General features: G+C 42.0%; 1 protein-coding gene across 2 annotated transcripts in view; it reads right to left on the reverse strand.

The window, feature by feature from the left end:
• Positions 1 to 410: 410 nt before the first annotated feature.
• Positions 411 to 15,640, reverse strand: part of opn4xb (opsin 4xb) — a 45,002-nt gene continuing 29,772 nt past the window's right edge. Inside the window, exons 6-9 of one of the 2 annotated variants that reach the window (XM_061933496.1) lie at positions 12,320 to 12,427; positions 8,155 to 8,326; positions 2,764 to 2,889; positions 411 to 2,619 (exon numbers count right to left, since the gene is read on the reverse strand). In XM_061933496.1, the coding sequence (XP_061789480.1) occupies positions 2,245 to 2,619; positions 2,764 to 2,889; positions 8,155 to 8,326; positions 12,320 to 12,427 (781 nt within the window). In that variant the 3' untranslated portion in view covers positions 411 to 2,244. The remainder of the gene's footprint in view (positions 2,620 to 2,763; positions 2,890 to 8,154; positions 8,327 to 12,319; positions 12,428 to 15,640) is intronic. The other variant, XM_061933503.1, reaches the window with a different exon arrangement.

Below are 15,640 nucleotides of genomic sequence, written 5' to 3' on the forward strand. Positions count from 1 at the left end.
AAGCAACGTTACCATGGACGCCCCTGCTTATTTCAGCAAGACAATGCCAAGCCACGTGTTACATCAACGTGGCTTCATAGTAAAAGAGTGCGGGTACTAGACTGGCCTGCCTGTAATCCAGACCTGTCTCCCATTAAAAATGTGTGGCGCATTATGAAGCCTAAAATACCACAACGGAGACCCCCGGACTGTTGAACAACTTAAGCTGTACATCAAGCAAGAATGGGAAAGAATTCCACCTGAGAAGCTTAAAAATGTGTCTCCTCAGTTCCCAAACGTTTACTGAGTGTTGTTAAAAGGAAAGGCCATGTAACACAGTGGTGAACATTCCCTTTTTCAACTACTTTGGCACGTGTTGCAGCCATAAAATTCTAAGTTAATTATTATTTGCAAAAAAAAGAAGTAAAGTTTATGAGTTTGAACTTCAAATATCTTGTCTTTGTAGTGCATTCAATTGAATATGGGTTGAGAAGGATTTGCAAATCATTGTATTCCGTTTATATTTACATCCAACACAATTTCCCAACTCATATGGAAACGGGGTTTGTACATAAAGTTGGTATGGTATGGTATGGTATGGTATTGTAAGGTATGGTATGGTATTATATGGTATGGTATGGAATGGTAAGGTGGTATGGCATTGCATGGCATTGCATGGTATGGTATGGTATGGAATGGTATGGTATTATAAGGTATGGTATGGTTTGGTACATCTGGGTGGCCAAAAAACACAAAACACATGCTTCACATGGTCAGACCTTAACCATACTTTTTGTGCATAGTGAAGGTGTTATGCAGAAGAGAGACTTTGTCTAATACATCCCAGCGCTACCTAGTGACGACCAGAAGTGAGTCAATCATACATTCACAGTTTCATTCCAGGAGCTCTAATGAGAACTTCAAACGGTTCATCGGTGCTAGAGGTTTTGATTGCTAGTTGTAGCACTTCACATAAATCAGCTTCGTGCCACTGGCGCTCTGCAATTGTCTCACATTTGTACAGGTCGTACTTTAACAAATTCCTCTTTGAACGCTGATCCCATTGATGTCAAATTCGAATTGCATGAACTGGACCAATGGTCGACGCTAAATTGTGAAGCTTTTGAGGTTTTGTTGATCAATTTTAAAGGGCTTCATAATTGAAGTAGGGATGGTATGGCATTGGTACATCTGGGTGGACTTGTTCATGTTTGAAGGGGTTTTGCAGACGAGAGATACGGGCCACTTTTTCCTAACACATCCCGGAGCCACCTCGCGACGACTAGAATCAGCACCTCCAAGTCCGAGTCCATGGTTCTCTCCCGGAAAAGGGTGGAGTGCCATCTCCGGGTTGGGGAGGAGATCTTGCCCCAAGTGGAGGAGTTCAAGTACCTCGGAGTCTTGTTCACGAGTGGGGGAAGAGTGGATCGTGAAATCAACAGGCGGATCGGTGCGGCGTCTTCAGTAATGCGGACGCTGTATCGATCCGTTGTGGTGAAGAAGGAGCTGAGCCGGAAGGCAAAGCTCTCGATTTACCGGTCGATCTACGTTCCCATCCTCACCTATGGTCATGAGCTTTGGGTCATGACCGAAAGGACAAGATCACGGGTACAAGCGGCCGAAATGAGTTTCCTCCGCCGAGTGGCGGGGCTCTCCCTTAGAGATAGGGTGAGAAGCTCTGTCATTCGGGGGGAGCTCAAAGTAAAGCCGCTGCTCCTCCACATCGAGAGGAGCCAGATGAGGTGGTTCGGGCATCTGGTCAGGATGCCACCCGAACGCCTCCCTAGGAAGGTGTTTCGGGCACGTCCGACCGGTAGGAGGCCACGGGAAAGACCCAGGACACACGCTGGGAAGACTATCTCTCCAGGCTGGCCTGGGAACGCCTCGGGATCCCCCAGGAGGAGCTGGACGAAGTGGCTGGGTAGAGGGAAGTCTGGGCTTCCCTGCTTAAACTGCTGCCCCCGCGACCCGACCTCGGATAAGCGGAGGAAGATGGATGGATGGATGGATCCCGGAGCCACCTCGCGACGACTAGAAGTTCACAATCTCTGAGACATTCAAACGGTTCATCAGGGCTTGAAGTTTTGATTCACATAGCTGAGTTTCATGCCATAGGATATAGTCTATGTTGCCCAAGTCAGCTGCAGTAGGCTCGAGTCTGTGATTGGATAGAGGTCTTTAGAGAAAGGGTAGGGGTGTGTTGAAGTGTGTGACATGAGGAGGGGAAAAAGAGCTTTATGGGGTCAAATCGAGTCCATGGACAGGTCAGGATAGCAGCTCCACCGCCTCCAAGACCTCTGATGAGAAGTTGAGGCTGACAAAAACATTGTTCTCCATCACCTCGTCCAGGCAGAGGCTGTCCTGCTGCACCAGTCTGCTTTCAGACGTGGGGCTGATGATGACAATGCGAGGGACTCCGTGTTGCGTCTGCGACTCGGCAGCTGGGACGCTTCCAACGCTAAGGGAGTCGGCCGAGTTGCTCTTGAGGCCGGGAACGGCGTCCCTCCCTGAGTTCCTAAGGGTCAGACTGCAACTCCGCCTCCTGGTAAGAACTAGTAGGGGGAGAGTGGCGCTGGTGAGAGTGCTAGAAACCAGTTCATGCTCACAGCTGCTGGATGAATCACTCACGGTACATGGATGCTGGCGGTGACAACAAGCACAAAAGCGCACAAAAACAAAGGACAGACAGAAAATATATGGTGATGAGACCCAAATCATCATCAAATACATGTATGGTGAACAAGTACATGCATGGATGAACATTTTAATGCTCTGGCCTCTTACTTTGCCCATTTTGTGGGTGGTCCTCCGCTGTGATTGCCTCCTGCTGGGCTGGTGGTAGGACGACACGCTCCGGAAGGAATCACCGGACCTCCCGCCTAAAGGCTCCATTTCCACGTCCCTCAGTACCTGCACGAGGTAATACAAGCAGTGTGAGGGCAGCATGGGAATCCAATCTACAACTGATAGTCCTGATCAGGGTCATCTATCCCAGTTTATTGGTTGTTCAATTCCATATGTAAACAACAGGAGTTGTTTACATAGCTCCTTGCCAAGGGTCAGAGGTTGAAAATGTTTTCTCCATACGGTATTAAGACGAAGGTGGCAGTAGCACAATCTTAACGGTTAAATTTGAATTTAAGTTGCAATCAAGTAGAATTGCAATTCAACTTGAAGGAAGTAAAAGTGAAAGTCCACAAAATTCCAATTGATGGTGTAATCCAGAGTCTGTCATGATAAATGATAAATAAATAAATAAATGGGTTGTACTTGTATAGCGCTTTTCTACCTTCAAGGTACTCAAAGCGCTTTGACACTACTTCCACATTTACCCACGCATTCACACACCGATGGAGGGAGCTGCCATGCAAGGCGCTAACCAGCACCCATCAGGAGCAAGGGTGAAGTGTCTTGCTCAGGACACAACGGACATGACGAGGTTGGTACTAGGTGGGGATTGAACCAGGGACCCTCGGGTCGCGCACGGCCATTCTTCCACTGCGCCACGCCGTCCCAAAAACATGATCCGTGGTCCGGATCATGTTTTTGTGTTTTCTGTTAGTTTTTGACTCCTTTTGTTATTACTTGTGCACCTGTGAGTTTGTTTCGTCACCATGGTTACTTGATTTTCACCTGCCTTGCACGCGCACCTGTTGCTCATCAGAGACGCTATTTAAGCCCACCTTTGTTCATCACTCGTTCAGCTTTCTTTGTTTTTGCATCACGCCACTGCCACGTAAGTTCGTTCTTGTCTCCTAGACCCTGCTAAGTTTCATAGTCTGTGCCTTAGCACCTCATCCTGTCGGTTTGTTTTCTGTTTTGTACCAGTTTTGTGTTATTTTTCTATTAAATCATGTCGTCACCTGTAAGTCCTATCCGGATTCGTCCTTTGCTTCCTGGGAGAACAAAACCCCGCATCACCATGCGCCCATACTTGCCAACCTTGAGACCTCCAATTTCGGGAGGTGGGGGGTGGGTGCGGGGGCGTGGTTGGGGCGGGGGCGTGGTTGGGGGTGTGGTTAAGAGGGGAGGAGTATATTTACAGCTAGAATTCACCAAGTCAAGTATTTCATATATATATATGTATATATATATCCCCGCGACCCCGAAGGGAATAAGCGGTAGAAAATGGATGGATGGATGGATATATATATATATATATATATATAAGAAATAATTGACTTTCAGTGAATTCTAGCTATATATATATATATATATATATATATATATATATATATATATATATTTATAAATAAAAGAAATACTTGAATTTCAGTGTTCATTTATTTACACATATACACACACATAACACTCATCTACTCATTGTTGAGTTAAGGGTTGAATTGTCCATCCTTGTTCTATTCTCTGTCACTATCTTTCTTACCATGCTGAACACCCTCTCTGATTATGCATTGCTGTGTGGCACGCACAAAAGTGCTTTCATCAAATGCACCAGATGGCAGTATTGTCCTGTTTAAGAGTGTCACAACATTGCTGTTTACGGCAGACGGACTGCTTTACTGTAGACGTTCTTTATATTGTGGGAAAGCGGACTCAGGTCCGCATGGAGCTGGAGGGGGCGTGGCCTCCAGCTCCGCCTGAATTTCGGGAGATTTTCGGGAGAAAATTTGTCCCGGGAGGTTTTCGGGAGAGGCGCTGAATTTCGGGAGTCTCCCGGAAAATCCGGGAGGGTTGGCAAGTATGCATGCGCCCCACACGTGACAGAGTCATGCTATACAGTAGTGGTTGTCAAACTTTTTTCCAACAAGTACCACCAGATAAAACACCATATTAAAATACAGTATCGTGGTAGACCCAAGTATTCATTAAAAAAAGACAGATGTTTTATTTAACAAGTATATTTACTATTTTTGGCCACTGTAACATTACCACACTTGCCAACCTTGAGCCCTCCGAATTCGGGAGATGGGGGGTGGGGGTCTGGGGGGGTGTATATTGTAGCGTCCCGCAAAAGTTAGTGCTACAAGGGATTCTGGGTATTTGTTCTGTTGTGTTTATGTTGTGTTACGGCGCGGATGTTCTCCCGAAACGTGTTTGTCATTCTTGTTTGGTGTGGGTTCACAAAGAGTGGCGCATATTTGTAACAGTGTTGAGGTTGTTTATACGGCCACCCTCAGTGTGACCTGTATGGCTGTTGACCAAGTATGCCTTGCAATCACTTATGTGTGTTAAAAACCCGCATATATTATGTGACTTGGCCGGCACGCTGTTTGTATGTAGGAAAAGCGGACGCTATAGGCAGTGCCTTTAAGGCACGCCCCCAATATTGTTGTACGGGTGGAAATCGGGAGAAATTTGGGAGAATGGTTGTCCCGGGAGATTTTCGGGAGGTGCACTGAAATTCAGGAGTCTCTCGGGAAAATCGGGAGGTTTGGCAAGTATGAACGTTACACACAGTTTGAACAGTAACACTGTGTTTGAAGATTTAATTAAGTGATTCTTTGGCGTACCACTAGATGGAGCTGGGTCTACAGTTTGAGAATCCGTGCTTTACAGCATCCAAATGTGACTGTTTTACATATTTCATAGACCACATGCACAGTGATCCCTCGCCACTTTGCTCTTCAAATATTACACATCATTACATCGCATATTTTTGGGGGGATATATATATTTTCAAGCATAGTATAAAAAAAATTTAGTCCACAATTAAGCATTTTTAAGCATAACCATGGCTGAATAAACTATCAAACTATAAAATATCAATATTACGGTAGTGTTAGCCACGAGAAGAGACCAACTCAATCAGAGCACGCTGTTCAGTAGCATGGCCACTGATTGGCTCAGCCTCAGCCAATAGTACTATATTCAGTTAAATGAGTAAATACCTGTAGACGGGTATTTACTGTCTAGAGGTCCCTCATAAAGACTATAAAAATGGGACCCATTACCTCCCTGCTTGACACTCAGCATCAAGGGTTGGAATTGGGGGTTAAATCACCAAAAATTATTCCCGGGCGCGGCCACCGCTGCTGCTCACTGCTCCCCTCACCTCCCAGGGGGTGATCAAGGGTGATGGGTCAAATGCAGACTATGCACCTAGTGTGTGTGTGACAATCATTGATACATTAACTTTAACTTATAATGTTGAACAACATATTTAGAAGGTAGTTAACATGTTTTCTATGCTCTAATTGTAAAAATATTAGATTTATAACTAATCATTTTAAAATAACAGAAATTAATTTAATGCGACAAACAAGGGATTAGTGTGCAACTTTTGAATTGTAGAAAACGGTGAAAAAATGCTTAATTTTTCAGAATGCTTTACTATTTTCAACAATTCAAAACCTTTGTTAAGTGACACATTCTTTGTGTTACCTGGCTGGAAATAATTGATCTGAAATGCAAATGATTCAACTCCCTTTCCTGTAATTCCAATTCAACTTCCTGTGGAGGGGAATTTTTTTTCACAAGCTTGTTTTAACAAAATCTTCCGAGAACAATGTTCTTCAACCGGGGTAAGCAGAGGTACTACAGGAGGGTTATGAAATTAGACGACATGACTTTACATTTTTGAATATTTTTTTTCTATTTTTCACTATTTTAAATGCATTTATTAAATACACAAGCAGTTTACTAATGAACCAAAACAGCCAAGCAGTGTCTATATCACTCACTCACCATCAAAGGCATCATTGGACTGCTGGGAGTGAGTGTTTGCCGTGGGGTTTAAACTCAGATGAAGCAGCCACTGCTGATTCTGGTGCAGCAGAACCTAAAGGTTTATTCTTCTTTTATACATATTGTAAACATTAAATGTTATGTTTAATTTAGAATGAACTAACTATTATAAAAAGGGGTTAGTGCGTGTGCCTCACAATACGAAGGTCCTGGGTTCGACCCCCGGGCTCGGGGTCTTTCTGTGTGGAGTTTGCATGTTCTCCCCGTGACTGGGTGGGTTCCCACCGGGTACTCCGGTATTCCTCCCACCTCCAAAGACATGCACCTGAGGATAGGTTGATTGGCAACACTAAATTGGCCCTAGTGTGTGAATGTGAGTGTGAATGGTGTCTGTCGATCTGTGTTGGCCCTGCGATGAGGTGCCGACTTGTCCAGGGTGTACCCCGCCTTCCCCCCGAATGCAGCTGGGATAGGCTCCAGCATCCCCCGCGAGCCCGAGAGGGACAAATGGTACAAAATGCATGGATATTATTCTTGGACAAAATCTAAATGGGCTTCTGAGCACCATGGCTCTAGGTGGAGAGCTTCACTTTTACTGACAAAACAATTTTAAACCATTCAAATGTCTGTATAAGCTGTCCAAAATTCTTAATAGTCGTTTTTGAAAAGAAATAACAACAATAACAATTAATCTTTAAACATCTAACCTTTTGTATTTAGGTTGTTTACAATGAATGTACACTATATTGCCAAAAGTATTTGGCCACCTGCATTGACTCACATATGCCATCCCATTCCTAACCCATAGGGTTCAACATGATGTGGGTCCACCTTTTGCAGCTATTACAGCTTCAACTCTTCTGGGAAGGCTGTCCACAAGGTTGCGGAGTGTGTTTATAGGAATTTTCCACCGTTCTTCCAAAAGTGCATTGGTGAGGTCACACACTGATGTTGGTCGAGAAGGCCTGGCTCTCAGTCTCCGTTCGAATCCCAAAGGTGTTCTATCGGGTTCGGGTCAGGACTCTGTGCAGGCCAGTCAAGTTCATCCACACCAGACTCTGTCATACATGTCTTTATGGACTTTGCTTTGTGCACTGGTGCACAGTTATGTTGGAAGAGGGGGAAAAAACTGTTCCCACAAGGTTGGGAACAAGGTTAGAAACAGTCTCCATGCCTAAGTGCTTGATTTTATACACCTGTGGCCGGGCCAAGTGATTAGGACACCTGATTCTGATCATTTGGATGGGTGGCCAAATACTTTTGGCAATATAGTGTATGTACTCGTGCAATGACGATAAAGTATCCTTCCTGCCATCCTATATAAAAAAAAATATTACAAGGATCCTTCTGTGCACATCGCAAATGTCAAGGCTTTGGACTTTGGTCCATGTAGAAAAGAACAGAAATTTGCGGGGGCACAACACTGTGGGGCGGCCCAACACTCCCTTGCTTCTCTGAGCGTAAACTGAAAACTCCCTTACCGGACTTTCGGAAAAAGATTTAATTTGCGTATTTGCTGTGTTTATTTACCCTGTCAGTGAGTTTAGAGGACCTGCTAATAAAGTGAGTCCTGGACGCTGTGGACTGGCGACTGATGATAGAGTCCCTGAAGGAGGACTCGCTGATGGAGGAGGAGGCGCAATCCTTCCGAGGGACGGGGGACAGAAACCACAAGCAGGGAAACTTTTCTGCCAGCGTCATCCTGAACACAACAAAACCACCATGAGCAAATTACAGTATGTAAGACGACAAATTGTGGTATAATAAAACCACACTGCAAAAACTGAAATCTAAGTAAGATTAAATATCTCAAATAAGGGTGATATTTGCTTATTTTCTGTCTGACAAGATAATTCTTCTCACTAAGTAGATTTTATGTTAGAGTGTTTTACTTGTTTTAAGGGTTTTGGTCCTAAATGATCTCAGTAAGATATTACAGCTTGTTGCTGAGATTTGATGACCTATATTGAGTAAAACATGCTTGAAACTAGAATATCAACTGTTGCAAAGCTGTGTCATCAACACTCACAAGTATAAAACAACTTTTTTAAAGTAATCATTTCTTATTTCAAGCATGAAAAAAAAAATCATGACTTTGACACAATTGTGTCTCATAATTAAAACGGATGACAGCCAAATGGAATTGAATGAAACAATAGAAAATACGTACTCATATAGTAGTACAGTTGGCACAGTACGGTAAACTGACAGTTAATATTCAAACATTTAACATGTGACATTTGTAACAATTTTGAACAGAAATAGTTCATGCACATTCAGATAAATTCTTCAAAATTACAATTAAAACAATTTTGGCCAGGGTTCCGGGCTGTATATATGCGCACTAATTGACTGAAAGAGCACGCACTTGGCGCGATGATGTCATGTTATCGATGGAAAAATGCATTTTTAGACAATATGATTTGCCTGAGCGGCGAGGAGACCCCGAGAGTAACAAGCGGTTGCCTTGTTGAATTTCCATTAAGAACAATGAATTAGTTTTTAGTATAAGTAAATGTAATGCCGAGCGAATATCATTATGTCAAGATAATGGCACTAGCATTTAATTAATTTAAGAATATTTTTCAACAAATCGAGCAAAAAATTCTCTTTTTTTTTTTCTACCAAGAAAAGTGCACTTGTTATTAGTGAGAATATACTTATTTTAAGGTATTTTTGGGTTCATTGAGGCTAGCTAATTTTACTTATTTTGGAAAGTCTTGACAAGCCAAATTTTCTTGTTCTATTGGCAGATAATTTTGCATAGTTCAAGTAAAATACCCCTCATTTTTGTATTTTTTTTTGTATTTTTTTTTTTTTTTGTGTCCTGTCCAGCTTCTCAGGCAAATCATATACCGGTAGTTGATGTAGATGACCATGTCGGCTGTTCAGATTTACTTTACAAAAGAGAAGTGTAGGATACTTCTCTTGTTGCCTTATTTGTATTTGACTTTATTAAATGTATTTATATTATCATTTAGTGCAGCCGGGCCGGAGCAGGAGGGGATAGAAAGAGAAAAAAAAGAAGACAGAGGGGGAAATTGTGGGGACAAGAGGGGGATTAGACAGAGAGACAAAAACAACAACAGCAAACAACAACAACAAAAATAGAGCAACATCAGCAAATACGTCATTTTTGTATTTTTAGGGACCGAGTCCCTTTGGGACAGAGGACCCTATTGTATTTCTAGCGTTTTATTATTATTATTCCGCCGCCTCTTTGAGCTGTAATTTGACCCCCTTAACATGCTTCAAAACTCACCAAATTGGACACTAATCAGGACTGGCAAAAATTGCGATCTAATCAAAAAAAACAAATTCCAAAACTCTAAATTGCGCTCTAGCGCCCCCTAGGAAGAAAACACAGACAAAACTGCCTGTAACTCCCACTAGGAATGTCGTAGAGACATGAAACAAAAACCTCTATGTAGGTCTCACTTAGACCTAGATTTCATTCACTCACAACCCCCAGCAAAAATCAACAGGAAGTTTGCAATTCCCCCTTCAAAACAAAAGTTGAGTAAAAACAGCCACCTTTTTTGAAACATTATCCTTCTGAGCGCGTTTGTCGTGTCGGCTTCAAATTAGCACAGGAGAGAGATTGAACCCTTCTGATTAAAGACTTTTAATTACTGCTCCGGTTTAGATTTTATGAGCCCTCAAAGTTGGTCCCGTCCATCGCTGCTTGCAGCTTTAATTTGACCCCCTTAACATGCTTCAAAACTCACCAAATTGGACACACATCAGGACTGGCAAAAATTGCAATCTAATAAAAAAACAAACAAAAAAAAACTCAAAATTGCGCTCTAGCGCCCCCTAGGAAGAAAACACAGACAAAACTGCCTGTAACTCTCAGCAGGAATGTCGTAGAGACATGAAACAAAAACCTCTATGCAGGTCTCACTTAGACCTAGATTTCATTTACTCACATCCCCCAGCAAAAATCAACAGGAAGTTTGCAATTCCCCCTTCAAAGCAAACGTTGAGTAAAAACAGTCACCTTTTTTCAAACATTATCCTTCTGAGCGCGTTTGTCGTGTCGGCTTCAAATTAGCACAGGAGAGAGATTGAACCCTTCTGATTAAAGACTTTTAATTACTGCTCCGGTTTAGATTTTATGAGCCCTCAAAGTTGGTCCCGTCCATCGCTGCTTGCAGCTTGAATTTGACCCCCTTAACATGCTTCAAAACTCACCAAATTGGACACACATCAGGACTGGCAAAAATTGCGATCCAATAAAAAAACAAAAAAAACAAAACAAAACTCAAAATTGCGCTCTAGCGCCCCCTAGGAAGAAAACACAGACAAAACGGCCTGTAACTCCCAGTAGGAATGTCGTAGAGACATGAAACAAAAACCTCTATGTAGGTCTCACTTAGAACTAGATTTCATTTACTCACATCCCCCAGCAAAAATCAACAGGAAGTTTGCAATTCCCCCTTCAAAACAAAAGTTGAGTAAAAACAGTCACCTTTTTTCAAACATTATCCGTCTGAGCGCGTTTGTCGTGTCGGCTTCAAATTAGCACAGGAGAGAGATTGGACCCTTCTGATTAAAGACTTTTAATTACTGCTCCGGTTTAGATTTTATGAGCCCTCAAAGTTGGTCCCGTCTATCGCTGCTTGCAGCTTTAATTTGACCCCCTTAACATGCTTCAAAACTCACCAAATTGGACACACATCAGGACTGGCAAAAATTGCGATCTAATAAAAATAAAAAATAAAAAATAAACTCAAAATTGCGCTTTAGCACCCCCTAGGAAGAAAACACAGACAAAACTGCCTGTAACTCCCAGTAGGAATGTCGTAGAGACATGAAACAAAAACCTCTATGTAGGTCTCACTTAGACCTAGATTTCATTTACTCACAACCCCCAGCAAAAATCAACAGGAAGTTTGCAATTCCCCCTTCAAAACAAAAGTTGAGTAAAAACAGTCACCTTTTTTCAAACATTATCCGTCTGAGCGCGTTTGTCGTGTCGGCTTCAAATTAGCACAGGAGAGAGATTGAACCCTTCTGATTAAAGACTTTTAATTACTGCTCCGGTTTAGATTTTATGAGCCCTCAAAGTTGGTCCCGTCCATCGCTGCTTGCAGCTTTAATTTGACCCCCTTAACATGCTTCAAAACTCACCAAATTGGACACACATCAGGACTGGCAAAAATTGCGATCTAATAATAAAAAAAAAACAACCCAAAACCCAAAATTGCGCTCTAGCGCCCCCTAGGAAGAAAACACAGACAAAACTGCCTGTAATTCCCAGTAGGAATGTCGTAGAGACATGAAACAAAAACCTCTATGTAGGTCTCACTTAGACTTAGATTTCGTTCACTCACAACCCCCAGCAAAAATCAACAGGAAGTTTGCAATTCCCCCTTCAAAATAAAATTTAAGTAAAAACAGTCACCTTTTTTCAAACATTATCCTTCTGAGCGCGTTTGTCGTGTCGGCTTCAAATTAGCACAGGAGAGAGATTGAACCCTTCTGATTAAAGACTTTTAATTACTGCTCCGGTTTAGATTTTATGAGCCCTCAAAGTCGGTCCCGTCCATTGCTGCTTGCAGCTTTAATTTTTTCTTGTTTTTGAACACTGACTTTTTGCAGTGCATCATGTGCATTCTGCTTTAACACATGATTTGTTATATTCCACCTCACTCATTGAGGACACACACTGACAGGTGGTTGCATTGATTACCTGTATTTATTGTGAATGATGGCATAGATGAATGGGTTGTAGATAGCGGAGGCTTTTGCGATGATTGCAGGTACAGCTTTGGAGTACGGCGATAAGATGTTCGCATGCCTGGATGAGACAGAGTGATGACATCAGATTAAATCCTGTCCTTTCCATTGTAGATTTGCAAAAGATTATGTGCATCTAAATGTCCTATGGGGCGGACCACCAAAAGCTGACTCTGGCTCAAAGTTGCCTTGATCTCTTGATGTTTCGTTACATAATCAAGGGGTCACATGGGTTCAAGGATTATCCAAAGTGTGGCATCTGTGCGTTGGCGCGTGTGCAGACGCTTCCTTCCCTCCGTTGAATGATCAGAAAACAGATACTATCAAATATATCTGAACACCTATGTTTGCGCATTTCCACCCATTTTGTTTACATGCTGTGAAAGGTTGTATAAACAACTTCACCATCTGCTCCTGGATGTCAATTGTCCCGGGATTCTCAGCCTAGATATTGCGTAACAACATATTTTGGGATCATTTGGAGCTTTTCCCAAACATTAAATTCCTGTTCACTAAGGAAACACAGTTGCAAGCGGATCCAAACCTGGTAGGTATTACATTACAAAAGGTATCTCAATAGGTTAAAGGGGAACTGCATTTTTGGGGGGAATTTTGCCATGGTTCACAATCATTATGAAAGACATGACGACGGATGGATTTTTTGTTCATGCATTCTAAATATTGCAAAACCCAAAACCAGTGAAGTTGGCATGTTGTGTAAATGAAAACAGAATACAATGTTTTGCGAATCCTTTTCAACTTATATTCAATGTCAGGACGTGGACTATGGTGTGTTTGTTTTCCCGAGATGCAAGTAAAGCTGGACTGGTCATGGCGTGAAGGTAAATACATATTTATTTATAACACTCAAAGGAACAAAAAGCGCGCTCAGGGCAGAAGTACAAACTTGACTAACGAAACAAAAAGACTTGCACGTGGGCAAAAAACTATGAACAATGAAACAAAAACACTAACTGTGGCATTAATAAACAAAAACTTACTTGGACGTGGCATGAAGTGCGCAGAGGTAAACAGATTGTGACGGGTATGAATGCGGGATGTCACCAGAAAGACAAACTGAAAACAATGAACTTAAATACTACAGACATGATTAACAAAAACAGGTGCGTGACTCAAAACGTGAAACAGGTGCGTGACGTGACAGGTGAAAACTAGTGGTTGCTATGGTGACAAAACAAAACAAAAGTGCACAAAAAGTCCAAAAAACAAAACCGAACATGACTAAAACAAAACATGATCACACAGACATGACATTCAATTGAATAGACTGCAAAGACAAGATATTTAATGTTCAAACTGAGAAACGTGATTTTTTTTTGTGCAAATAATCATTAACTTAGAATTCAATGGCAGTAACACATTGCAAAAAAGTTGGCACAGGAGCATTTTTACCACTGTGTTACATGGCCTTTCCTTTTAACAACACTCAGTAAACGTTTGGGAACTGAAGAGACCAATTTTTGAAGCTTCTCAGGTGGAATTTTTTCCCATTCTTGCTTGATGTACAGCTTAAGTTGTTCAACAGTCCGGGGGTCTCCGTTGTGGTATTTTACGCTTCATAATGCGCCACACATTTTCAATGGTAGACAGGTCTGGACTTCAGGCAGGCCAGTCTAGTACCCGCACTCTTTTACTATGAAGCCACGCTGTTGTAACACTTGGCTTGGCATTGTCTTGCTGAAATAAGCAGGGGCGTCCATGATAACGTTGCTTGGATGGCAACATATGTTGCTCCAAAAGCTGTATGTACCGTTCAGCATTAATGGTGCCTTCACAGATGTGTAAGTTACCTATGCCTTGGGCACTAATACACCCCCATACCAACACAGAACTTTTGAACTTTGCACCTAGAACAATCCAGATGTTTCTTTTCCTCACGACGTCCTCAGTTTCCAAAAACAATTTCAAATGTGGACTTGTCAGACCACAGAACACTTTTCCACTTTGCATCAGTCCATTTTAGATGAGCTCGGGCCGAGCGAAGCCGGTGGCTTTTCCGGGTGTTGTTGATAAATGGCTTTCGCTTTGCATAGTAGAGTTTTAACTTGCACTTTCAGACGTAGCGACAAACTGTAGTTACTGACACTGGTTTTCTGAAGTGTTCCTGAACCCATGTGGTGATACCCTTTACATACTGATGTCGCTTTTTGATGCAGTACCGCCTGAGGGATCCAAGGTCATGGGCATTCAATGTTACATGCAGTGATTTCTCCAGATTCTCTGAACCATTTGATGATATTAGGGACTGTCGGAGGCAGATATTTACATATATCCGTATTTAAGTGTTACTTCTTTATTTTCATAATCATATTACAAAACAGCTAGTGTTTTTCTTCCAATTGTGGTCTTTTGGTTGTCTGCAAATACTGTGTGGTAACCTTGACTTTGGAATGTAAGGAGGAGAGATACTCCTTTTTCTTTATCTGTTCTTGTGTCCAGCTACGGAGGACAATGGGCATGTGTTTGGGCTGGAAAGACAAGACAACGAGGGTGGGAGGGAGAGAGACTTGATAGAAGAGAAGGTTTCCATATTTTAGATCAGACCAACTTAGCTGTGCGATTGAATGTTCTATGCTGGACTGGTCTCATTATATTTCCAAAGCTTTGGAGATAAAATTACAAAATACCTATTCTGTCTCTGGTGGCTTTCAGTGTCATAAAGAGCTTGGGAGCGACCAGAAACTTGAATTCCCTGGGAGGAACAACTGGTCCGAACGCAACAATTCAAGTTTCTGGTCGCTGCCTCCGACAGGACCTTAAATGGTGAAATCCCTAAATTCCTTGCAATAGCTCGTTGACAAATGTTGCATTTTCATGGAAGCTGCTTTTATACCCAATCATGGCACCCACCTGTTCCCAATTACCCTGTTCACCTGTGGGATCTTCCAAATAAGTGTTTTATGAGCATACCTCAACTTTCTCAGTCTTTTTTGCCACTTGTGCCAGCTTTTTTGAAACATATTGCAGGCATCAAATTCCAAATGAGCTAATATTTGCAAAAAAAAATAACAACGTTTTCCAGTTCGAACGTTAAGTATCTTGTTTTTGCAGTTTATTCAATTGAATATAGATTGAAAAGGATTAGCAAATCATTGTATTCTGTTTTTATTTATGATTAACACAATGTGCCAACTTCACTGGTTTTGGGGTTTGTAAATAAACGTAAATAAAAGTTTGCCAATAGGAGCTCCATTATTCCAACCGTAACATAACACATTGTATGTAAATAAAACATTTTGCTGTGTGGAAAAAA

This window comes from Nerophis lumbriciformis, linkage group LG03, assembly GCF_033978685.3.
Source record: "Nerophis lumbriciformis linkage group LG03, RoL_Nlum_v2.1, whole genome shotgun sequence".
NCBI classification, from domain to species: domain Eukaryota; kingdom Metazoa; phylum Chordata; class Actinopteri; order Syngnathiformes; family Syngnathidae; genus Nerophis; species Nerophis lumbriciformis.